This window comes from Eleutherodactylus coqui, chromosome 5 (genome assembly GCF_035609145.1).
Source record: "Eleutherodactylus coqui strain aEleCoq1 chromosome 5, aEleCoq1.hap1, whole genome shotgun sequence".
Lineage (NCBI taxonomy): Eukaryota > Metazoa > Chordata > Amphibia > Anura > Eleutherodactylidae > Eleutherodactylus > Eleutherodactylus coqui.
Genome location: NC_089841.1, coordinates 218,567,256 through 218,593,158, shown reverse-complemented (window position 1 = coordinate 218,593,158; position 25,903 = coordinate 218,567,256). Strand labels below are relative to the sequence as shown.

At 41.6% G+C, this 25,903-nt stretch overlaps 1 protein-coding gene across 2 annotated transcripts in view; it reads left to right on the top strand.

Moving 5' to 3' along the window:
* The window catches only part of GLIS3 (GLIS family zinc finger 3), a 294,182-nt gene that overhangs the window by 93,922 nt on the left and 174,357 nt on the right, over positions 1 to 25,903 (top strand). The window contains exons 3-4 of one of the 2 annotated variants that reach the window (XM_066604233.1): positions 2,634 to 2,841; positions 11,092 to 12,199. In XM_066604233.1, the coding sequence (XP_066460330.1) occupies positions 2,634 to 2,841; positions 11,092 to 12,199 (1,316 nt within the window). The remainder of the gene's footprint in view (positions 1 to 2,633; positions 2,842 to 11,091; positions 12,200 to 25,903) is intronic. The other variant, XM_066604234.1, reaches the window with a different exon arrangement.

Genomic DNA, 25,903 nt, shown 5'->3' with positions numbered 1-25,903 from the left:
CAGATGCATCGTTGGCTCGTTCAAACCAGAAATCATTCACATTTATTGCATTAGGGATTCAAAACAACTGAACAATCAGTATTTAAACCAAACGATTAGTGAACGAGCCAACGTTGGGTTTTATGCCTGCATGACATGAACAATGAACGAAAAGCGAACAATTTATCGTTCTTAGTTTGATCGTTGGCTGCCTTTACACTGAACCATCATTGATCATTTTCGCTTGTTTGAACAATTTTTTGACCGATAGTCGTTCCGTGTAAAAGGGCCTTAAGGATGCCGAGTCAACAGCGAGTGAGTCCATTCAAGGTCTTTTTATGGTCTTCATACCTGCTAAACTACTAAAGTATTGGCTAGAACTCAGATACAAATCTTCACATCAAGCTTCAATATATGCCTATGGAGTGCAACTTGCACTTATGAGTTTGAACCGTACCAAGTGCCGATAGAAGATTTTTACAAAATGATCAACTGTTTACCATATACCCTTCTCAAAAGGTTTTTTATATGCACAGTGCGACACTTTATTTTAATAACCGTTTCTTAAATCATTTCGGTTTGCAGTGTGGGTCCGGCAGCAAACCAACTCCAACGAGCAGCCTGGTTTTAGCAACTTGTTTCTTCCATGGTTGTTTTACTATATGTTCATCTTTTTTATCTTGTTTTAACTTGGAGAGCTGGCTGTGCTTCATATTACTAGTGTTTTAGCCAATATGGATGCTATAGCACTTGTCCAGTGCACTCAGCTTCCGGCCATTTGACCTATCTGGGGGGTGAATTGCTCTGTTTGCTTTTCTATTTTGTGTAATTGACAAATACTTAAACCATGGAACCATTAATGTTAATTAATTGTCTTTAATGTCACATGAAAACAAAATGCTTCTTTTGTATGCTCCATTTTGAAGAGCCAGGGTTAGGTTGTTCTAGCCTCATTTATAGGATCTGTGGCAAGGGGGTTGCGCATCTCGCTAGCGGATCACCGACCTGCCTCGGACCAGAATTTGCATAAATGGCTTCAGGAGACTTCGACACTTTTAAAACTGGTGCCTGACAGCATTTATTTTCACGTCTCACAGCAAACTTTGTACAACATACACAACATAAAGTCCATAGTTTAAGGTTCACAAACAAAGAGGGCCACCATCACTACCCCGCCCTGGGCATCTGGAGGGCATCCTCTTCGGTCAGACGTTTGACGGTTTCCAAACTAGTTCACACCGGACCTCCATGGTCCAAACTGGGCCTCGGGCTAGCAGCCCTTCTAGCTCCACTGAGCCATAACTTCCCCTTGGGTGTGGCAGGATCTGCTCCTTTCATCTATTTCATGCCATGCCCACTAGGCGTTAACACTCTGTAGTCAAGAATGCATGTCTGTAGCCCTCTGCAAGCCATTCTGTTCACTGTACTCACAGGATCCTTTAAACAAGAACATGTCAAATTGATATAATTTGCCTAATCTTAGGCATGCAAATGATATTATTTAGTTACTGCTTATCCCCCTTATTGAAGACCTTCTCCTTGTTTGGAGGGGTCCTATGTCTGCCACACCAGAATTTTTTTCAATACCTAAATAATTTCATCTTTGTTTCTCCGACTTTTGAGATACTTTTTCCAATTCTTTTCTGGATTTACAATTTATTGGTATTCCAGATCAGATAGTTCAAATTTTAAGATATCGCAAATCTATTACCAGAAATACGATTCTGAGATCCAGAGGTGTAACTTGAAGCTCCTGGGCCGCAATGCCAAACCTGTAACAGGCCCCCAACTATAATGCTTTATTCATAGTACTGACTCCCTATATGGAAAAGAGAGGCCTTATGGGCCTCCTAAGGTTCCTGGGCCCGGGTGCAACCGCATCCCCTGCATTCTCTATAGTTAAGTGCTGAGAGCAAATAGTAATCACCCGTTACACACAATTAAGGCCATTCCTGTTGAGGAATTAATTTCTGTTGGGGAAGTAATAAGTTCTATGTTGATTGTACTTCCAGAATGCACAAAAAAACACTTTCTGGAACATCTTAACGATATTTCGTCTTCTTCGGGTCATAACCTCTATAATGCTTTTAGGCATTTTGTTTTGGTCCACAGTATATCAACGTCTGTGTTTTGAAGATTTTTGGCATAGAGAAAGTGAAATGTCCTGCTACGACTAAGGGTGTGTACCTGCGCCAGAAACACGTCAGCCAAAGCTGCCTTGTTGTGGCTGCGAATGGATACTTTTAACGTGAATTAATGAAGTTTAGGATTTAAACTTTCCAAGCTGGGAGTGAGCTGGCTTTTTCTATCACACATTTAACTCTAAGTCCTGTCAATTGAACATGTGCCCTCTCCCATCTGTGCCTGGATTTGGTTGGTTTTCTGCATTTACCACTTGAGAAAGACCCCTGTGTGGGTCAATATGTGACATTCATATGTATCAGTGTCAATAAACACAACGTTTATTTGGATGCTGAAGAATATTTTTTTTTTTTCAGACATCATGGAGCCTGGAGGAAACACTTGGCATTTTTGCCATTTCATTGGGCAGTTGCCAATATATGCTTCTGCTGTCCACGCGCTTGATATTTTGGCATATAAATATATATGACCATCTGACTACTACAGCTTTACTGTGTTGTCTGTATTTACAGGTAATGTTGCTTTTAGTCAGCAGAACAAGCCACAAGGAAAAGTCAGCTGCAACAACCTTATGGTCACAAGCAGTCCCATGATGGTCCAGAGATTGGGTCCTATATCTCCTCCAGCAAATCAAGCAGCAACAGCGTGCCATCAGATCAGCCCAAGCTTACAGAGGAATCTGAACCTTCAGCACTTAGCTATACAGTCGTCTGATGTCAGGTACAGCACACAACTTACTTTTGTTTTTTGTGCGTTGTCTTCTAAGACATTTAAACAGGTAGTCCCCAGACAATTTTTTTTATACTTTAAGCTTTACTTGGAGTTTGCCCAAGTTGTATTTTTTATATTAAACTCCTGTGCACCATGATATATCAGGTGTAAAGGGGGAAAAGAGTAAAACACAGTCTTTCTACTAGAACAGGCTCAGACTGGGTAAGTACATGTAAAAACGAATGCAAAAAATACCTACAAAAATGCCTGCGGTTTAAAGTATTTTTATGGAATATTTTTTACATGTGGTGTTTTTTAAATCGTACTGTTTCCCCCAATAGTAAGACCTCCCCCGATAATAAGACCTCCCATCATTTCCAGGGGAGGCTTGAAATATAAACCCTCCCCAAAAATAAGCCCTATCTATAGGCTTTATGTAAAAAATACTCACATACCGCCGGCGATCCGGTCCTCATGCTGGTGTCCATTACTGCTGGAGGCTGCCGCCTTCTCCTTCAAGCCAACAGAGCAGTTTTTCCTGGGAGCGGGGCTTGAATACTCCTCCTCCAGGAAGCTAATGCTCTGATTGGTTAATCCAGCACCGCGTCAGCCAATGAAAACCGGCGCTGTATTAACCAATCACAGCCATTCAATGATGTCATTGAATGGCTGTGATTGGTTAATCCAGCACCGGCTCTTTTTGTCTGATGGGGCACTCGAATAACTAATCAAACCATAAGCTTCCGGGAGGCGGGGGTATTCAAGCCCCGCTCCCAGGAAGAACTGTTCTGTTGGCTTGAAGGAGGACGCGGCAGCCTGCAGCAGCGATGGTGGCCAGCACAAGGACACCCGCGAAAATAAGACACTGTGCCTCTTTTGATTGCTTTGGGCAACAAAGTTGTTCTATTAGACAATATTTTAATGGATCTTCCTGAGTATGCATATAGTATCTATAATGTCTTATAAACCGGCAGCAAACATCTGACTGCAGCATTTTATCCAATTTTTTTCCTGAATACTGTGTGAAAGATTAAAGGGGTTGTCCCGCGCCGAAACGTTTTTTTTTTTTTTAACCCCCCCCCCCCCCCCCGTTCGGCGCGAGACAACCCCGATGCAGGGGTTAAAAAAACAAACAGCACAGCGCTTACCTGAATCCCGGCGGTCCGGCGTCTTCATACTCACCTGCTGAAGATGGCCGCCGGGGTCTGCTCCCTCCGTGGACCGCAGCTCTTCTGTGCGGTCCATTGCCGATTCCAGCCTCCTGATTGGCTGGAATCGGCACGTGACGGGGCGGAGCTACACGGAGCCGGCATCCTGCACGAGCGATCCCATTCATAAAAGAAGAAGACCCGGACTGCGCAAGCGCGGCTAATTTGGCCATCGGAGGCCGAAAATTAGTCGGCACCATGGAGACGAGGATGCCAGCAACGGAGCAGGTAAGTATAAAACTTTTGATAACTTCTGTATGGCTCATAATTAATGCACAATGTACATTACAAAGTGCATTAATATGGCCATACAGAAGTGTATAGACCCACTTGCTGCCGCGGGACAACCCCTTTAATCTGCAATTAGTCGTCTTTGCTATTTAAACACAACGAACAGAAATAAATATTACATTGCGGTTTACGACTGTCATAGTTTTTGTTAAAGACAATTTACCATTATATCCACCATCCTTAGCTTCAGTTTTGGGTTAAACTGTACCCGTACTTTCAGATGACCTTTCAGAATAAGCTGCTATTTGTGTTCACATGAGGGATAATACTATAACTAGCCATTATATGACTTGTATCTTGCATTTATAACCAGTTTTTCCCTCTTTATGTTTAGGGCCTCCTTCACAGGGGCGACGAAGTAGCACGATTTTGTCGCGTTGAGACAATGGTTTTAAATCGCATGTATGTGAAGTCCATGCTTTCCTATGGGTTAATTCACATCTGTGATGTTTTGTAACATGCGACATCCCGACACAAAAACCTTGCGGGCCCGGCGAGATGCCTACAACTTGTAAGGTTTTGTAGCCCATGTTTCCCTTTGGAGCCTTCCTCTTTGTTGCATCGCAGTGCACGAAAACGTGATTTTTGGTCAGTATGATGCAACTTTGACAGTAGGAAATCCTACTGTCAAAGCCATAACCTAACCTCAAGCTGTAGAAAAAATAAAAAAAAACAGTATACCTTAGAAGCATGTAAGCTTGGCCGCATCTTCTCCCCGGTCCCCGGCACTGTTTCTCTTCATCTGTTCTGGCAGGGAATTGAAAAATCCCTGCCGCCTTGAAGCGCTGCCTGTGATTGGCTGACGCTTAGCCAATTACAGCCAGTGCTTGATGAACCAATCACAGCCATTCATTAAGCTCTGGCTCTGATTGACTAAGTGTCAGCCAATCACAGCCAGCACTCCTAGGAGGCAGGGATTTTTCAATCTTGGCCAGAAGAGATGAAAAAGAAGAGTGTCAGGGATCGAGAAGAAGCTGCGGCAGAACCCTAGATAGCGCTTCTCGGTGATTTATACTTTTCTTTTTCCTGTAGCTGGGGCATATTTTCAGGGTAGACCTTTTTTTCCCACCCCCATTCCCCCCGAAAATCCTCAAATGTGGCGCTACAAAGTCGTAGGACTTTGTAGCGCTACAAAATCATGATATCACCGCTAGAAACCGCAGCGATGTTGCACAGACCAGCAATGCGATATTGCTGCGATTTTCTCGCAGTGATGCCATGTCACCTGTGTGAAGGACGCCTAATACCTTCTTAGTTTTCTGTAGCTGCTAGATTAGCTGCTATGATGGCTCCATACACTACACATGGAGAAAACAGTAGTACTGAGCAGTGCAGATGTGATTTCATTAGCTGTAACATAGTAATGCACTCACTAAAGCAGCAACCACTTCTGTGCTCATGTGTGCCTCTTTCTCTCTCTTTCTCCTAAACCTCTACTCTCTGTAGACTTCTATGTATGGCATAACTCCCTCCCCCACTTCCTGTATTCCGTCTTGTTACTTCCGTTACTAAAGACAGAGTTCACTTGACAAAAGGCAGTGGACCACAAATTAGAAGGGATACCCCTAGTGGTCAGCCCTTTAAAGTGATTTTTCAGAACAAGAACATAATTTTAGGTAAATAAATGGATTTTCACTTTTGCTGGTTATCACATTGGCTGTTACAGAAGCACAAGATGTTTTAAAGTGCACTGGCCATTTAGCTACCTGAACAGTCCATCCTGATCATTGCTGCAAACTGCAGAATTAAACAAGACACTTTTGATGTCTTCAGTGATACATTTGTTAATTAACCACACTGAAACAAAATGAATGTAAGCCAAAGATGTGTTGTGACAATGTAACATGTGATGATGTCTTCAAGGTACTTTCCTGAGGAAAGCTTTGTGAAATCCCATACTTGTCACTGATATTATTAGTTGTTTTAATGTCATGCCTAATTAAAAAGCACCATAATATTTTGTGCCATCTTTGTCTGGTAGGTTGGAAATCATTCAATTCTGTAATATAGTGTTATTAAAGGATTTGCTAACATTAGCTACATCCAAAAATAGAGCAAGGCATGTGAAGGGCGTTTTAAATTCCTCGCCATTGCTCGGATTTTCTGTCAGTAAGCTACAGACATTATTTTACTTTTGACATTTTGAAAACATCTGATTCTCATTCTACCAATAAATGGCTTTTCAGTCTCGCATAAAAATCATACCAATCTTCAGTTAAATCTCATAAGCAGTGGATAGAAAACATGTACACGCCCCTGTTAAAATACCAGGTTTTTGTCATGTTGAAAACTCCGACAAAGATGAATTATGTCAGATTTCTTTCTTTGAATATGACCCGTTATCTGTACAATTCCATTGAAAAACAAAAAAAACCTAAAATAATGTGGTTGCATAAATATACACACCCTAAGGGCTCATGTCCACGGGCAAAATGTGATTTAAAATCCGCAGCGGATCTCCCGCGCGCGGATCCGCACCCCATAGGGATGCATTGACCACCCGCGGGTAGATAAATACCCGCGGATCGTCAATAAAAGGCATTTAAAAAAAAATGGAGCATGAAAAAATCTGGACCATGCTCCATTTTCATGCGGGTCTCCCGCGGGGACGGCTCCCGCGGGCTTCTATTGAAGCCTATGGAAGCCGTCCGGATCCGCGGGAGACCTAAAATAGGAATTAAAAGCATTTACTCACCCGCAGCGGACCGCGAAGCTCTGCTCTTCCTCACGGCCGCATCTCCCTTGCTTCGGCTCGGCGGATGTGCCCGGCGCATGCGCGCGGCACGTCGACGACGTGCCGGCGACGTGCCGCCGGCGTCAGGAATTCATCCGCCGGCCGAAAATGAAGATCCGGCCGTGAGGAACAGCTGACCTTCCCCGCCCGCTACGGAAAGGTAAATGCTTTTAAATTTCTATTTTCAGCGCTCATGTCCGCGGGGCAGGAGGGACCCGCTGCAGATTCTACATGTAGAATCTGCAGCGGATCTGATTTTCCCCGTGGACATGAGGCCTAAAACTAGTACTTCATTGATGTGCCCTTTGACTTTATGACAACATTCAGTCGTTTTGGGTAGGTGTCTCTCAGCATGGCACATGTAGAACTGCCATTCTTTGCCCACTCTTCCTTAACTAAAGCCCCAGTTCCAGCAGCTTAAAAACAGCCGCAAACCATAATGCTGCCTCCACCATCTTCACTGTGAGCATGGTGCTCTTTTATTGATGGGTAATGGGGTTTTGTGCCAAACATAATTTTTGGAATTATAACCAAAAAGTTTATCCTTGGTCTCATCAGACCAAAATACATACTTTGTCAGACTTGATGTAGATTTTGGCAAAACATAGCGGGCTTGGATGTGCTTAAAAAAAAAAAGTCTTCCGTCTTGCCCACCTACCCCACAGCCCAGACATATGAAGAATACAGGAGATGGTTGTCACATCCACTACACAACCAGTACTTGCTAGCAAATTCCTGCAGCTCCTTTAATATTGCTGTAAGCCTCTTGGCAGCCTCCTGGGACAATTTTCTTCTGGTCTTTTCAGCAATTTTTGTTTATGTGCAGTTTTTGGTAATGTCACCATTGTGCAAAATATAATCCACTTCTTAATAACCATCTTCACTGTATTCTATGTTATATGTGATGCTTTGGAAATATTTTGGCCCCCTTCTCCTGACTGATACCTTCCAACAATCCGATCCTTTTGATGTGCTGTAAGATCTTTACGGACCGTGGCTTTTGCTGAAAAATGCAACTAAGAAAATGGGGTGCATCTGAATTACTTTAAGTAACTGTAGCGGAGTACTGACTACTATTTATCATGAGTTTAAATGTGATTGGCTAATTCTGAACACAACCACATCCGCAAATATAAAAAGTTGTTCACACATATGCAACCACATTGTTTTAGTTTTGTTATTTCTCCACCCTAAATGATTTCAGTTTGATTTTTCAGTAGAATTATACTGAGAATGGGTCAGGTTGAAGGTGGAAATAAATCTGAAATGATTCATCTTGGTTGGATTTTTGAACATTACAAAAACCTGGCATTTTAACAGGGGTGTGTAGACTTTTTATATCCACTGTACATTGGAAAACTTCGGCATTTCCTTACATACATATAGACAACAAAAACTAGTAAGCACTTAAAAAAATGTGAACACTATAAAAATCATTTGCAGTAACCACTTTAGAAATGTCTGTAGTATGGGACGTGTGTCTAAGGCTTGGTAATATAAGAAATCCCATGATAATGCTGAGGTAGTTATGATAGCGATATACTGCAATAACTAACACGATATTAAAGAGAATACAGTAAACGTGAACTATAAGTCTCTGTATATTGAATTATATATGTATCACTGATAAAATACAACTCTGGACTGAATATTCATAGAACTCCATGTTGGGCTATTGGCCTCTTCTTAACAACTGGCCTTATTGAAGAGGCGTGTACGTGACCACAGTGTCAGTGTGGGAGCACACCCTATTGACAGGGGCAGTGTTAACACCCAGTTGTCGATTTATTTGTACTTTTTCAAAACCAATAAACAATGAGCAGCACACAGTTCTAAGAAAATGTGTTCTATCAATATTTCATGAGAAATGCTAGTATTTACTTAGACATGTTTTGGAAGGCTGACATGTAAAACTATGACCATTGTTAACCATCTCAAGCTGGCTAAAGAGGTTTACAACTATGGCAACTATTACATTTTCCATGCAGCTATTTCCAAGACTGCCAACCATCAAAATACCAATGACCACTTGTCCGTGAGTGACATGCTCTGTCCCTGATCACATGACTGGGACATCATCACGGTCCTTTCAGCCCGAGTGAGTGAATTACGTGCTCCGCCCCTCACTCACTTGGGATGAAGGCCCTGTGATTATGTCACTGTTATGTGACCAGGAGCGGAGCATATAACTCCCTCGGGATGAAGGATCTGTGAAAACGTCACCGTCATGTGATCAGGGGTGGAGCATGACAGTGACGTCATCACAAGCCCTTCATCCTGAGTGCTGTGCTGCTTCTGATCCCTGTTGTATGGGATGAAGAATGTGTGTAGCAGAGCTCTGTGTGTGTGACGTGCATGTAGCAGAGCTGTGTGGTGCATTGTGCCACCAGAAACACTGGTGCTATAATTTCCCAATAATTACTAGTAATTGCTATTGAAAACCAAGAAGAATGCAAAACTATTGTGATTGCCTTAGGGCACCAGGGATGAGGTGGACTTTTGGTGACAAAGAATTCTAATTGTTGACTGATAACACGCTTTATCTCCAATAATGTGTTGAAACAATCTACAGCGTGTTATACTAGGCGTGAGAATTTTCTTTACATTTTATTACACCGGGTAAACCTTTGGGAATGATAATGTAATCCTTGATGACATTGAAGATTGAGTGAACAGCTTCTGAAATACAACATAATAACCTCTTTACATTTCGTTTTGCCTTCCATCGGAGGTATACATCAGGAGTATTTCTTGATGTATATTTTCAATAGAAGAGTGTGATGTATGTCAAGGTGTTATTTAACAAATGTATCTGCATGAAATAGTATAGTGTACTATGCTATTCTACACAGTGGAAGAAAAAGATATGCTAATGCATACCAGCTTGGTGTATGTTACAAGGACACTTTTTTGACATTCATCAGGTAGTTGGGGCCTGATAGATACGTTCATGATCCTGCCATATACTGTACACTGAACATCGTGTTCGGATGAACTTTAAACACCGCTTTAAAAGAGTTTTCCAGAAGAATTCTACTGATATCTATCAATAGGATTAGTTATCAATATCAGATCTGGTACACAGCACCCCAACTGATTAGCTAATATGAAGCAGCCATGGTAAGCTAGAAGACTCACAACCCCAGAATGTATACATTGTCATGTGGTTACATACTCTGGATTCTTGAATGCGAGATTGGCACTGCCTTGAACTCAACCTATAACTTTTTTTAAGGCCCATTGACACGGAGCGATGATCATTCAAAAATCGCTAAAAAGCGATCGTTTGAGCAATAATCGTTGCGTCTAAATGTGCGCCCATTGTGCACTTTTTTCGTGCACTGCTAACTGATCGTTAAATTCAGGCCAACCTAAAAATCGTTGTTCAGCCTTATCAGTTTTTCCACGAGGAGTGCTGATAGCATTGCTTCTCTGTAAGTAACAAAGGAGCTGAAAGCAGATAAAAGCCCTCAGGCTATTAACTGCATTCAGCTAAGGCTTCATTTGCACAGTTAATTGCTCTTAAGAAGCTGAGTAGCTATTAAATAGTTTATGCAAAATGACAGCTCAAAGCTGTCACTCAAACTGTCGTTTGAGCGATCATTGCTCCATGTAAATGGGCCTTTAGTCCTTTGCTGTATTTTGCTTCCCTTTGGACATTTTCAGGTTTTTTTTAATCGCATGATCAATATTAGTAAACCATTTATTTACACTGTTTAACAAAACAGACTTGCCAAAAAACCACAGTGGAAGGGTTAAACCAACACGATTGTTTGTATAGTTACAATATATTTAAGTTGACTGACTAATTAATAGTGATTTATAGGTAAGCACACATTGTTCCTTCTGCTACTTTTCCTAATTTAATATGTATTGTGATCCATGTGAAACAAACCCTTCCCATTCTGACAGAGCTCAAACAATACTTGCTTGAATTTAGAAAGTGTACTCTTGACAACTATGCCTGATGAAGTTTATCACTTTGTCAATCTGTTTAATATATTTCCCATTTTTTCCTCCACTTAGATCTCTTATGTCGCGTGAGTCTCTTGCCTCCACAACTTTAAGCCTAACAGAGAGTCATTCTACAACGAATGTTAAACAGGAATGGTCCAATGGATATAGATTTCATGCTTCGAACCATGGATCTCAAAACAGTAGCGAACCTGGAGATCTACTTAGCATCCCACCAGGAACTTCGATGTCCAATAATAGTGTCTCAAATTCATTGCCTTCATATTTGTTTGGCATAGAAAATAACTGTTCACCTTATCCAAGTCCTAGACATTCTTCTCCAAGATCACATTCAGCAAGGTCAAAGAAAAGAGCTCTTTCCTTGTCTCCCTTATCTGATGGTATAGGAATTGACTTCAATACTATTATCCGCACTTCACCAACCTCATTAGTTGCTTATATAAATGGATCAAGAGCTTCCCCGGCAACCATCTCACCTCAACCCGAAGTTTATGGGCATTTTTTAGGAGTCAAAGGTAGCTGTATTCCACCAACGTGTGCTGGATCAAACTCCCAGAAAAGTCTTCTAGCTATCCATGATAATGTGTCTCTTCCAGAAAATATGACGGAATATCATCATATGCAGCAGTTGGAACAAAATAGTTTGCAACCTGATGCCATGAACAATATGGTAGTTCGACACAACATTGGACTAAATGAAGGACAAACAGTTGGAGTCTTAAAGAGTGAAAGGTTGGATGATTTTCCAGGTGGAACAGTTGACATATCTTCACAGTCTTCCCTTCTTCTCACAGTACCTCCTGCCCATCAAGGTCCACCACCACCTTACCATGTCCACCAACACATGCATCAACATGTAAATCAGGCCCACCAGCTCTCACTCCCACCTCCGGGACAGGTTCCTTTAATTGAAGAAGAAGGAGAAATAGATGATTACAATGGTAAGCATTGTTGCAGGTGGATTGACTGCAGTGCTTTATATGATCAGCAGGAGGAACTTGTACGGCACATAGAAAAGGTTCATATAGATCAGAGGAAAGGGGAGGATTTTGCTTGCTTTTGGGCAGGATGTCCCCGAAGATACAAGCCATTTAATGCTCGCTATAAACTTCTCATTCACATGCGGGTCCACTCTGGAGAGAAACCAAACAAATGCACGGTAAGTTTGTCATCACACTAGCAAAATATTTCAGATCCATGCATGCACATTAGCTTGTAAGTCTGTATATACAGTTTTATAACTCGGTAGTGATTAATGCAGTTATGAAGCGGTTTCCAAAAAGCAGTCTTATAATAATGCTGATGTAGTCAAATTCACTTGATTACATCATTTCCTCTGCCAGCAATCTTGCTTATGTTGCCAGAACAATGACAGTCCCATGTTAATGGTGCTTCCCTGGTTTAGGAATAAGTGCCTGCAATTTATTATTATTTTTTTAAGAAACCGCGCCACACTTGTCCATGGACAAGTTATATTGATATGACGCTGCAGAACAGTCGAATACACCTGAGTAGAGCCTCTTTTTTTTCTGGACATTACCTCTGCTACATGGCGCATTGCTCATACTTCTGATCTCTCTCCCTCTCCCTCCTAAAATACTGCCACTATATGGTTGGATGAACACATGGCACGCTAAGGCATTTATATACGTGGGCCAATAGAGATGGACTTAACACTTAATTGTTTATACTGTAAAGGACACTGTGACCCGCACTCACCAGCCGGGGGGTGATGGTTGAGGGAAAGCAATACTGTACCAACCACTCACCAGTGTAGCTGTGAGCAGCTCCTACTACACTGACAGTCAGCGCCCACCATGATGTTGGCGGTACCCAGTGGGGGGGATAGGGAGAGGAAGTTGTCTCATCCAAACTCACTCCACTGTACCCTGCACTCAGCAGTGTCAAGGAGAGTGGCTCCTGCTACAGTAATCTGTTTGTTTGGGTCAGCTGCTTCTAATTCATCAACCTGTGGCTGTCCGCTCCTGCTGCATTCAGCGTCCACATCGAAGCTCCGCACAGGCATGTACAGTGTGATATGGGTGCTCACTGGCTTTTGGATCCAATGGTTCCTGCTGTATTCAGTCCCGACATTGAAGCGCCAGTGGGGCAATATGCAAAAGGACCTCTACTTTGGTTTGCCCTGGGTATTTTGTGTATTCAAAATGGCTGATGCCGTTTGCATTACAACTATTCTTCCTAATTCCACTAAGTAATTTTCGTGAGCGTGGATACTTATATATATAGATTGCAGTCGTTGTCCTCGGACAAGGACTTTGCCCTTAAGGTGGATGCACTTTCTATTACAGACACCATCCTGGGATGGGCTATCTACTAGTAAGTTTATTTGTCATAGTAAATTTAGTGCAAATTTTCTGAAAATTTGCACTGTCATATGGAATAGCATTAGAGCAAATGTTCAGTGTTTCTGGAATAATGTAGTTCTTAGTTAAATGAGTTCTGTCATTAAAAAAAAATTCTATATTTACCTATTCCTCCTCCATCAGTCCTCTTACCGCATCTACTCCTCATCAATCTTCTCTTGTCTCCTGCAGTCCCAGCGGGGTCACCTACCTCCAGCCGGCCGATTCTTCTGCTTTCTTGGTGAAGCGTCCATTCTCTTCAGTCTTCTTGCTGCCAGCCAATGTATGCTATGTCACCAGTGACGTAGCGTTCATAGCCTAGCAAGGAGTGCCGAGCTATTGCAGAGACTGTACACGCGAGGGGTCTCGCGGCAATAGCATATAAACTCAAGCGGCGAGACAGCGCACATGTGCAGTCTCAGCAATAGATCGGCCTTCCTTCCTAGGCAGTGAACGTTACGTCACAGGGACGTAACCTACACTGATCTGCTGGAAGAAGAATGCAGAAAATGGATGCTTCATAACAAGAAAGAGGATCTGGCCATCTGGAGGTAACGTGACCCGGAGGACTGGAGAAGATCGGCGGGGAGAAGATGCGGTACGCAGTCTGCCTGGGGAGGAATAGGTAATTATTGTTTTTTTGTTTTTTTTAATGACAATACCTCTTTAATGTAATATTGAAATGTCAGCTGGACTTGTTCTTGTATGGTGTAGTACCTTCAAATTTGTCTAGATAATTTGGGAAATCTGTAACTTTGTTTATGATTTGTTCATATAATGACAGTATATAAAATAATTGATAGTATAAGGTAGCTTTGTTCTATTGAGTTGCTGTAGGTGCTGACTTTCCATGTGCAAAGTTTGGTCAGAGGAACTCCTACATGGTGTATCTGGGCACTATTAAAATAAACACACAGACGTAGCCTGTAGCTGATGGGTGTCATTGTGAAATCTATAATAGGACCCTGTACCTATAATGTGTCCTATGTTATATTGGTGTCTTCTTATGTGGAAGCGAAGACATTGGAGCCCATGGCCAGGGTAAGACTACTACTTCTTCCCCCCCCCCCCCCTATAGTTACTCCCTTGGATAAATGACCTTAGAATAAAATACTGGCTCAATGTATGTTACAAGTACATATCAAAATGATAGAATTGCGCAAAAGTCTTCTTCACAGTTCACTTCTTCATTTCAAAAACCACAGCAGACATTTCACAGATGTTACTTCCAAAATCCCATCATGCATAACCACTTCGTAATAAGTTCAGAAATGTGTGGTCCATAGATGTAATATAAGTAGAACGTTCAGCTAGAAATAAGCTTGTATTTTGTATTAGAAAATATGTAACACAGTGTATTGGGTGGTATGGTATGTTTGCCTTCTAGAACAATAATGCGAATGGCTTCAAGTGGTTACAACATTACCACCAGAGACTTCAGGTTTTTTTTATGCCATTGTCCTGATTTCCTATTCTTTTATGCTGTTGTCACCAGTCAACTAAACTTCCAAAGATCTGCAGTGATTACTGTTATTGACTGGTTTGTCTCACTAGACCATTATAATGCTAGCCAAAGGGTGTTTTGAAATGTCATATCCAGATTTTCAAGCTGTTAAGGTCCCAGTATAAAACTTGTAACAGGGCCCCCGAACTATCACACAGCAGGTATACTGCTGGTCTCCTCATAAGGTGGCAGAGGACCACTTGGACGCTTTCATAATGGGCCTTCTGTTGTGCATAGTGTTAAGGCAAAAGAAAGCAGTCTTAAGCTCTCACCCACAACCTGAAGGTTGTGGGTGCAATCCCCGCATGGTTCAGGTAGCCGGCTCAAGGTTGACTCAGTCTTCCATCTTTCTGAGGTCGGTAAAATGAGTACCCAGCTTGCTGGGGGGAAGGGGGGGGGGGTAATAAACAAAATTACCTGAAAGCACTGCGGAATAAGTTGGTGCAATACAAATAACAAGACCCTTCCCCACTTCCCCTTTCATTCTCTTGGGCTTGAGTATGATTGCATGGTCATATCCCATCTTTGGTTTGTGATGCCTACTATAGAGTTTTCTCCTAAGAAGTGCTAAAAATATTTCTAGAAATATTCCTTGAAGGGTTAAGAAATATTTTCAAATTGCTTGTATGGAAAACGGATGAAATTGTTACTTCCATGAAGTATGTGAAACTGATCCTAAACGAGTTAGAGGCTTAGGGCATCTTTTGATGACATTAGCACAAAGCATCTTTTGGCTTCCATGACTGAATCCAGATGAAATGTAGAAATGTCTGTTGGTTCTACTTATTTGGCTGCATACACCACTGTTTAGATAAGTGGTGAACCCTGGTGTAGATTTAAAGCCTCACACAAATGCCCCATGAATTGTTCTCTGATTAAGCACAGAAATGTATGTCTGGTTTCAATAATACCTGTCCGAGCTTCAAAAAAGTTCTAGTTGCTGCTGACATTTCTTTTAGAAAACTATAGGTAGATCAAAAATATTACAGTTTGCCTTTCATCTGATCTACTTGGAATGATTAAACAAATAAAGTTCCCTTTAATATCATTCTTGACCGTCAGGAGTGAAAATTATGCTGCTTTAACATCTGGTAAGTATCAAATGCATCACATCTCCTAAACTCATGAGACATCGGGGCCTATGAATTGGTGAAAGCTCATGACAAAACCAGAGACAGGACAAAGTCCAAAGAAAAGTGGGTGATTGACAGCCATGCTAGAAACGGGAAGGCAGCCTGATGGAAAGCTCAGAAATCCTCTCCAGATGTGACTTAGATGGCCCTGGAGAAGGATAGCTGCCAAAATCCAAAGTCTCAAACCTAATTTAGTAAACTTGGTGCTATTCTAAAATCAATGCCCATGATATAAGTATTGAAAATGTGAAGGGATGCCACTGTTGTGGTTTATAGATTCTTCTGTTCAACTACAATATTATTAACCCCTTAATGCCACAGGACATAAGTTTACATCCTGGCAGGGTGGTAGTTAACGCAACAAGATGTAAACTTGCATCATGTGACTGGCGCAGGCTGAGAAGTTATCCTGCACCATCCCGCAGTAGGAGTTGGCTATGACTGACCACTGGCCTCCCACCGCAGCAGCAGGGATCGGTGAAAAAACACCGATCCCCACTATTAACCTCTTCAATGCCTCAATCAATGTAGATCGCGACATGTAAAGGGTTTGTCAAAGGAAGCTATATTGATGGAAAAATAAAGTTTTGGCTTTCGAAAAATGTAGATAAAAATCATCAAAAAATCATTGCGTCCTTATGGCCAAAATAGACCGCATTCTAAAGAGGTTAATATTATTTCCATCTTTTTTTTTTGTTGTTGCTATTTAAATTGTACTATTTATGAAAGCTTGAAATGTTAGTACATGAGGGGCTACCATTAGTTGGATCTCATTCACATACTGTTACATCAAGGTGATCCCTTGGCACTGCAGTTGTGCCCACGCAATCACAGACAGGAAGACGGGAGTATAGTTGCAATTTTGAGCCACACATATGGAATAGAAGGAAAATCCAAACTCAATCAGTTGGGTAATCAAACCTGAACCTGTGCCTTGTACTACTGATAGCTCGTTATTATGTAAGCGTGCTTTTAGATGAGCCGATTATCGTTGCAACCTTTTCCTGGACAAGGACTGATGCTGTCTTCTGCTAGATTAAAGGGAATGTACTATCATATAAATTAAGTTTTTATGTGAACATATTTAAGAATTTTTGTTAATATTAAAAAATATTTTAAAAAAATCTTGAAATCCTGCAGTTTTTACACTGACTGATAAAAATAGCCTGACACTTTCCTGTTTTCTAGGAAAAACTTTTCAGCAATTATTTCATTGTCATTAGAGATGAGCGAGCCTACTCGGTAAGGCAGTTAATCGAGCGAGCATCGCTCTTCTCGAGTAACTGCTTAGTGATCCGAGCAGGCTCGGTGGGCTGCGGGGGCTGCAGTGAGCGGGAGGAAGAGTGAGAGAGATCTCTCTCTCCCCCCTGCTCCACTGCCTTACCGAGTAGGCTCGCTCATCTCCAATTGTCATCATAGGCGGGAATATAATGAAAGTTAATATCTATATATAAATAACACATAATGAACTAGTCTTAGTAGGTAATGATTACAGCTTATCTAGTCCCCCTCCCAGCATACTGACCCCTGCCCAGATCACAGAGCGTGCCTAGAACATACTCCCATAGAAGTTAATGAGCCTCCTCCTGTCCATTGTGTCTATGGCTCAGGAGGCAGCTATAAAGCATCTCTAAATGCAGCTCAGGCAAGATGACAATGCCAGCCGTTATACTGCCTTAAAATCTATGTAGGATTATCATCTCTGTTTTAAAAAAAAATCTTCTGTCACTAAAATAACTGGTTCCACTTCATCGAAATTGTTGACAATGTGCCAAAATAAGGTGAATTGAAGTTAGAAGTAAGATTCTTGATGCACAGGATTGTTACAGAAAAAGTGTGTGTTTGTGTGTGTATATGTATATATATATACACACACACACATATGTTTTTTTTTTTTTTTTAAAGCATTGTAACTGTATCATTGAATATGCACAATTAGCCTCTAGACAATGTCAGTGTATTAACTTGAAAGCTAATTAAAATACTTCTTGGGGAAAAAAATTGTCAGTTTAGAGAAAAGTTTATAAACTTTTTTTTTTTTTTTCGAAATGCTAAGAAATTCCTTTTATAGGTCTGTTTTGCGGGCCATAATATTTTAATATTCCCCATCTGTTCGTAAATAAGTAAACTGAATAAAACAATTGTTTTAACAGTTTTCTTCTCATTGGATGCTTTCCTTAGGGCATGTGTTGGCAGGAGCTCAAGGAAAAAATGACAGCTTGGGCAGTTTGAGTACATTTCCATAAATGTATTCAAACCAAATGAAATTGCCTGGCTCTATTTTTAATATATTCATTAGTGTTGTAAACTTTCAACACTACCCCCAAGGATGATGAAGAGTAAACATGGTGCAAGCACCCAGCCATAGTTCAAGGCCCGTAAGAGTGTAACTTATGGCTAAATGTTCCTGGTAACGTCCAACCGTTTCATTGAGTGTGCAGCTATGCAAACAAACTTATCAGAGCCACAATAAAAATCATTGATTTAAACTAGGAATCGTCACCTTCTTGCAAGACAAGGCACCTTTTGTTCTTTAAGAAGGCTGCTTTCCCGGCCACTTATATGCAACGATTTCTTTACAGTGGCTTTAGGTATTTGGTGTGACAAGATTTCAGCACTGTGACCTGATAGCTCTTTTCAAGTGATTGAGCCGCACTTGTTGGAACTTGTTTGACATGTTTGTTCAATAGCAATTATGAACAAAAGTGGTTACATGGTGTAACAATGAGTTGTTCACCATCTGTTTGTAAAAGACTTAGGTATGAACCAAGCTATTGAATGTCCTTGTGATTTGTACACTGAGGTGTTTATCAGTGTTATCTATGGTGACTCCTTTCCATGTCTGTATTACACACACTAAGCTCCAGCTGGCAAGGACGTATGGTTCCCTTATTGTCTGGGTCACCATGATCTACTTACATTGTATGAGCTTACAAAATCAGGGGCTAATTATAAGGTGTTTTTCGCTATAGTTTACTTAAAGATTGCCTGCCATCGTTTTCATTGACGTTGAATGGTATTATGACACAACAATTAACTACTCTAGCACCGAAGTGTTGAAGAACATCTAGTGGTTAGTGTTGACACAACATTCGGAGTCACGGTCTACTTTTCTGTGACCTCTTTTGAGCTGGTGGATGGGCTCTTGTCGAACAGGGTTCTTACAGCTTTTACTAAAATGATATTTGCCTTGTTAAGGGATTATTTTTAGAGATGAGCGAGCCTACTCGGTAGGACAGTTACTTGAGCGAGCATCGCTCTTCTCGAATAATGCTTAGTGATCCGAGCAGGCTCGGGTGGGCTGCGGGGGGAGAGGTGGGGAGGGCGAGATAAAGAGATCTCTCTCACTCTTCCTCCCGCACCGATCCGCTCTCCCCCCGCCCGAGCCTGTTTGGATCACTAAGCAGTTCCCCGAGAAGAGTGATGCTCGCTCGAGTAACTGTCTTACCGCGTAGGCTCGCTCATCTCTAATTAATTTAATAGTTATAAATATTTAGAATGATTCAGCTACTGCGTACGGGTCCGTTTGAACGAGTGAATGTGAGATAAAGGCAGATACATTGTTGGCTCGTCCAAATGAGAAATCGTTCAGTTGTTCACATTCACTGTCTAAGCGGATGAGAACGACTGAATCAATCAGTATTTAAACCAAACGATTGGTGAACGAGTCAACGATGATTTTTATGCCTGCATAAAATGAACAAAAAGTGAACGATTTATCGTCGTCCGATTGTTGGTGGCACTTGCACTGAATGAGTATCATTCATTTTTGCTCGTTTGAGAAATAATTTTTGTTTTGTATTTTTTTTTTTTGAACAATAATTATTCTGTGTAAAAGGGCTTTAATAGGGATGAGCGAGTATACATGCTAAGGCACTACTCGCTCGAGTAATGTACCTTAGCCGAGTATCTCCCTGCTCGTCCCGAAAGATTCGGGAGCCGCCGCAGCTGACAGGTGAGTTGCAGAGCGGGCGGGAGAGAGAGATCTCCCCTCCGTTCCTCCCTGCTCTCCCCCGCAGCTCCCCGCCCTGCGCCGGCCCCCGAATCTTTCGGGACGAGCACAGCGATACTCGGCTAAGGCACATTACTCGAGCGAGTAGTGCCTTAGCGAGTATACTCGCTCCTCCCTAGGCTTTAACTTTTCTACAGTTAAAAAAAACCTGTAACCGAGTCCCCAAATCAACTGACCATGTTAAACAACCTTTTGTATTGCATATTTAAATAACTGCAGGAACATCTTGCAGGGGCAGCAATGGTTTGTCATGGCAGGAGGGACGTAAAGAAGGGCCCACGCCTGTCCTCTCTATACACCTATAAGCTGACAAAAAATACATTTTAAGGGCTTCTTCACATGGGTGTGACGCATGTCAGAATTGGGAAAATGGGACTTTATTACATAGGTCCAAACTAGCTCCAGCAGTAAGGGGTTAAACATGCAAGCGCAGGAGTGCGCTGGGCTTGTGTGTTTATAAGTGACGGTGAACCTCCACCCGTCCTCTTAAAGTATATTACATTCAATGACATTTTACAAATTACTTTCGACCCTGAAGCAAAAACACAACATAGTGCTTCAAAGGAAAGTATGCATGTTAAAAGGAAGTAAAATACCAGAAATTCCATGGATGCGACGATCGGTTTATATTTGGTTACAGACACTTGAATTCAGGATTTTGACAACTAATTGAAATATAGCTGCTGCCCTTTTATTACCCGTATGCCGATGGAGTGCTAAACTGAGAAGTGTCATTTAGATTGTTATTGCAAGGGACTTTGCAGTCTAAAAGGTTGTAGTCACGTATGTTGGAATACCATTAGATGCAGGTTTCATTGACATCTACATCGAATGGCCACTTTATCAAAAACATCCATCGAGTAGCATTGCATCGGACCTCCTTTGGCCTTCAGAACCACAGCCATTCCTTGTGGCATAGATTCCACTAGATGCTAAAACTGTTCTTCAGGAATATTGGCCTCTGTGGGAATAGAGTGTTTCTTGCAGTTTCCGCATATTAGATGGCGGTACTCTGAGCAGCTGACAGAGAGGGTTCATTAATTCTTGCTCCTTGAGTCACATTCTTACCCTCCCATCAGCTTTGTTCAACAGAAATCTGGATTCTGGATTCAGGCGATGTTTTTTTCACTGCTCAGTGACCCACATTTTGCTCTGTTTTGCCGGCGCCTTTCTGTTCTCTTACACAGCAATGGCATTCGAACTGGTGTCTATTACAGCCCATCAGTGCTGAGGAACAAGGAGTGGTGCTTTCGCTGGTTGGAGCACCAGCGTTGTATTTGCTTGACTGTGTATCACCTATTCGCATTACTGATTCTTAACATAGTATGTTAGGCTGAATGAAGACAATGTCCATCTAGTTCAGCCTGTTTCAACCTCCTTGTTAATCCAGAGGAAGACAAAAAGAAACCCAATGGGGCAGAAGTCAATGTAGCTCATTTGGAGGAAAAATTTCCTTCCAGACTCCATAACAGCAGTCAGAATAATCCCTGGATCAACGTTTTGAGTTCCTACCTGACTCCAAGACCCGGATTAACAACCCCACTGGTTACCTAATGTCTAGATCCTGTAATATTGTAGCACTCTAGAAAGACATGTAGTCCCCTCTTAAACTCCTCTATGGATTTTGCCATCACCACGTCCTCAGGCAGATAGTTCCACAGTCTCACTGCTCTTACTGTAAAGAACCCCCTTCCATGTTGGTGATGAAACCTGCTTTCTTCTAGACGTAGTGGATGCCCTCTTGTTACAGTTGCGGTCCTGAGTATAAACACTATTCCCAAATGTCCAGAAAATCCGGGATGGTCTGTGAAAATAGAACACTTTTTTTCAATTTCAAAAAAATAAATAAGATGTGTCGGTGATTTTTCGAGGCTGGTAGTGTTCAAGCAAGTTGTTATGACTAATTATCATTATTTTACAGCTCATGGGAATGAATGCATATCAGTTTCTGATCTGTAAATATGTATCACTTATAATATTTATCTTCACTAGGCTCTTCCAATGTTTACATTAAAAAATGTTGACTGTCCATGATTTTTGGATAAGTTGTCCAGAAAAAAAAAATTTCAAGTTGGCAACTTTGCTCCTTTCATTCGCGAGTTGTTTACGTCCAAAGGATCCCTTTTTGCTGGATGTTTTTCCTCGGTCACACTATTCTTGGTATAATCTCAATACCATTGCATGAGAAAACCCCACAAGGTTGACCATTTTTGCCTTTGGCTTCTGCAGTCTTCACTTCTGTCACTGGCAAGTAGTGAAACCAATCAATGGTGTCAATCAAGGCTTATGCTGCCATAAAGGCTCACTTGCATGGGTGTATTTTTGCTGCAATGACACACATTGCTAAAAATCTATTGATTTACATTGGGCCATTAGGATCTGCGGTTTTCTCGGGAGTGTAAAAACAATGCCGCATGTTCTATTTTGGTGTGTATGACACCCGTTATAGGTTATGGGTGTTTAAAATATGCAGTAACTACGTATGTTACATGCATGTTTGCTGTGCACTGTGTATTGTGCGTGTAAACAAATATGCATGGAATACACAGCAAACGAACACCCATGTGAATAAGCCCGCAAACTAGTGACAAAAACACTGATAACAGTACTAGGTTACTTTCTTATGAAGATGCTTGTGTGGTGCCTATGATTGCTGCGGTAGGCCTGGGCCTAAGCCCTGCCTGTGGCAGAGCTTAGGAGGAGAATGTTAAAAATATAATATACTGCAATACTGAAATTCTGCAGTATATTGTAGAAGCGATGAAGTTATCACAAGTTCAAATCCCCTAAGAAGAGTAAAAAAAATGTAAAATACAGTCAAACAATATTTTTAAAATAAAAGATTAAAAAAATATTAAAAATTAAAAGAAAAAAACTCATTTTTCCTTCAAAATAATCTACCGTAAACAATGAAAAATAACACAATTGGTATTATGTCCAAAAAAGTTCATGCTAATCAAATGTCACATTGATGTCATGGTGAACACTGTAAAAAAAAATTAAATAAAAGGCCAGAATTGTGCTCTTTTGGTCAGAAATTGAAATAGAAATTGAATAAAAGTGATCAAAAACGTCATGTACCCAAAAATGGTAGTAATAAAAACTACAGCTTGCCCCACAAAATACAAGTCCGCATCCAGCCCTATTGATGAAACAAATATGGCAACAATGAGCAATTCTTCTATAATAAAGCTTTTAAAAAATATTGGTATCCTTGTAAAGGTATTGGCCTGTAGAATAAGTTAACTAGTCATTTTTACCACATCAGGAATTCCATAAAAGCAAACTCCTCTCCCTCTTCAAAAAAAAAAATGCACAATTGTATTTTAAAAAAATGTTTGTTTAAAAAAAAAAAAAAAAAAAGTATGGTGAAATGGGTATAAAAGTTACATGGTGCATTAAATGGAAGCTAGCTCTACACCACCTGAGGCCCTACACCACCCGAGGCCCTACACCACCCGAGGCCCTACACCACCCGAGGCCCTACACCACCCGAGGCCCTACACCACCCGAGGCCCTACACCACCCGAGGCCCTACACCACCCGAGGCCCTACACCACCCGAGGCCCTACACCACCCGAGGCCCTACACCACCCGAGGCCCTACACCACCCGAGGCCCTACACCACCCGAGGCCCTACACCACCCGAGGCCCTACACCACCCGAGGCCCTACACCACCCGAGGCCCTACACCACCCGAGGCCCTACACCACCCGAGGCCCTACACCACCCGAGGCCCTACACCACCCGAGGCCCTACACCACCCGAGGCCCTACACCACCTGTGGCCCTACACCACCTGAGGCCCTACACCACCTGTGGCCCTACACCACCCGAGGCTCTACACCACCCGTGGCTCTACACCACCCGAGGCCCTACACCACCCGAGGCCCTACACCACCCGAGGCCCTACACCACCCGAGGCCCTACACCACCTGTGGCTCTACACCACCTGTGGCCCTACACCACCTGTGGCCCTACACCACCTGAGGCCCTACACCACCTGAGGCCCTACACCACCTGTGGCCCTACACCACCTGTGGCCCTACACCACCTGAGGCTCTACACCACCTGTGGCTCTACACCACCGAGGGTATACGCCATTTTTTACAGATAAGCGTTAAATAATATCATTACAAAAAGCATGCCTCATACGGCTATATTGAAAGCTAAATAAAAAGTTATGGCTCAGGATAGGCGAGGATGAAAAAACAAAAACCCAGAAATGGCTGGCAGTTAAGGGGTTAAGGCACCTGAGTTATGCAACTCTACAATTAGAAAGGGACATGTTTGGGAGGGCTTTTTAATGTGACTGTCAGAGGGCTAAAAGAAGTGATATTTGATGCAGCGCCATTTAAAATATAGATAAAAGTGAAGGAGAGCGTGGAGTCCGGGAATTAAGTCAAAGAAAACATTTACACACAAATAATAAAAAAATGTGTAAATACGAAGAATACATTTCAGCTGAAAAGTGGCTGTCTGTCATTCAGGAACGCTGCAGAAAATGCTGGGAGTCAAAAAAAGGCTGGAGGGGGTTTTATTTGCTGAGCTGCACTATTTGTTCATCACTTCCTGCCACAAACCCTAAAGGCAGGACTGAAGTAAGGTTTGTCAGATACTAAACTTTCCTCACTCTTCTCCCCTTCGGCAGATGTCTGGCTGTTTTTAAATTGTGTGCCTGCTTCCTGAGTTCATGGCGGAATGCCTCCCTCTGTAGATATAGAGTTCATTAAATAATATGAGAAAGATAGATAGATATCTATAGATATATACCCTGTTTCCCTGAAAATAAGACATACCCTGAAAATAAGACACAGCATGATTTTCCAGAATTTTTGAGGATGCAAAATGATTTTTCAGGCTTTTTGAGGATGCTTAAAATATAAGCCCTACTCCAAAATTAAGCCCTGCTAACAGTTAATTTAAAAAAGTCAATTTAAATAGTGTCCAGGCAGCTATACATGTAAAAAAGTTAAACCTTTTTGAACAAAAATTAATATAAGACACTGTCTTATTTTCGGGGAAACACGGTATTCTATATGACACCGTCTCACTAATGCTCCTTTTACACAGCCCGATTCTCATTTGCATGAGCGAAGGCAGATTCATCATTGACTCGTTCCACAAGAATTGTGCACTTCTCATTCAGGGTTCACATTCCCTATGTGAAACACGGAGCGAAAAGTGTTTAGACGCAATGATAAGTGAAGAAGCCGACGATTGTTTTTAGTCCTGTAGAAACTGAACAAGAAGCGAACGGTTCCTGTCCGCCCGGTCGTTGGCTCGCGTTTGGACTGAATGATTATTGTTCACTTTCGTTTATCTGATTGAATTTTTTTTTTAACGATAACACTGTGCAACAAATTTTTAAAAGATTTTCATAACCGAAAGTAATTTATGAGTTTCTGTAAAATTAAAACCTGCTGATCACACTGGTAAAAGTGAATAATAGCCTCTTGTCTCATTTTCAATTTATTTAACCCCTTAGTGAACAAGCTTTTTTTTTTTTCGTTGTAAAAAATCATAACTCCTTTATTTATCTATTGCCGTCGCTGGATGAGGGGCTTGTTTTTTGCGGGACGAGTTGTATTCTTCAATGGTGCTATTTAATGTACCATATAATGTACTGAAAAACTTTTTAAAAGTTCCTAAGTGGAGTAAAATGAAAAAAACACACGAAATTCTGCCATCTTTCGCGGCGTTTTGTTGCTACGGCCCAAAAACTGCAACAAAAATGACATGATAACTTTATTCTATGGGTCAGTACGATTACTACCATTTCAAACTTATGTCTTTTTTCTTTTTTTTTTTACTGTACTACTTTTATTTTTTTATTTTCGGCCTCCATCTTC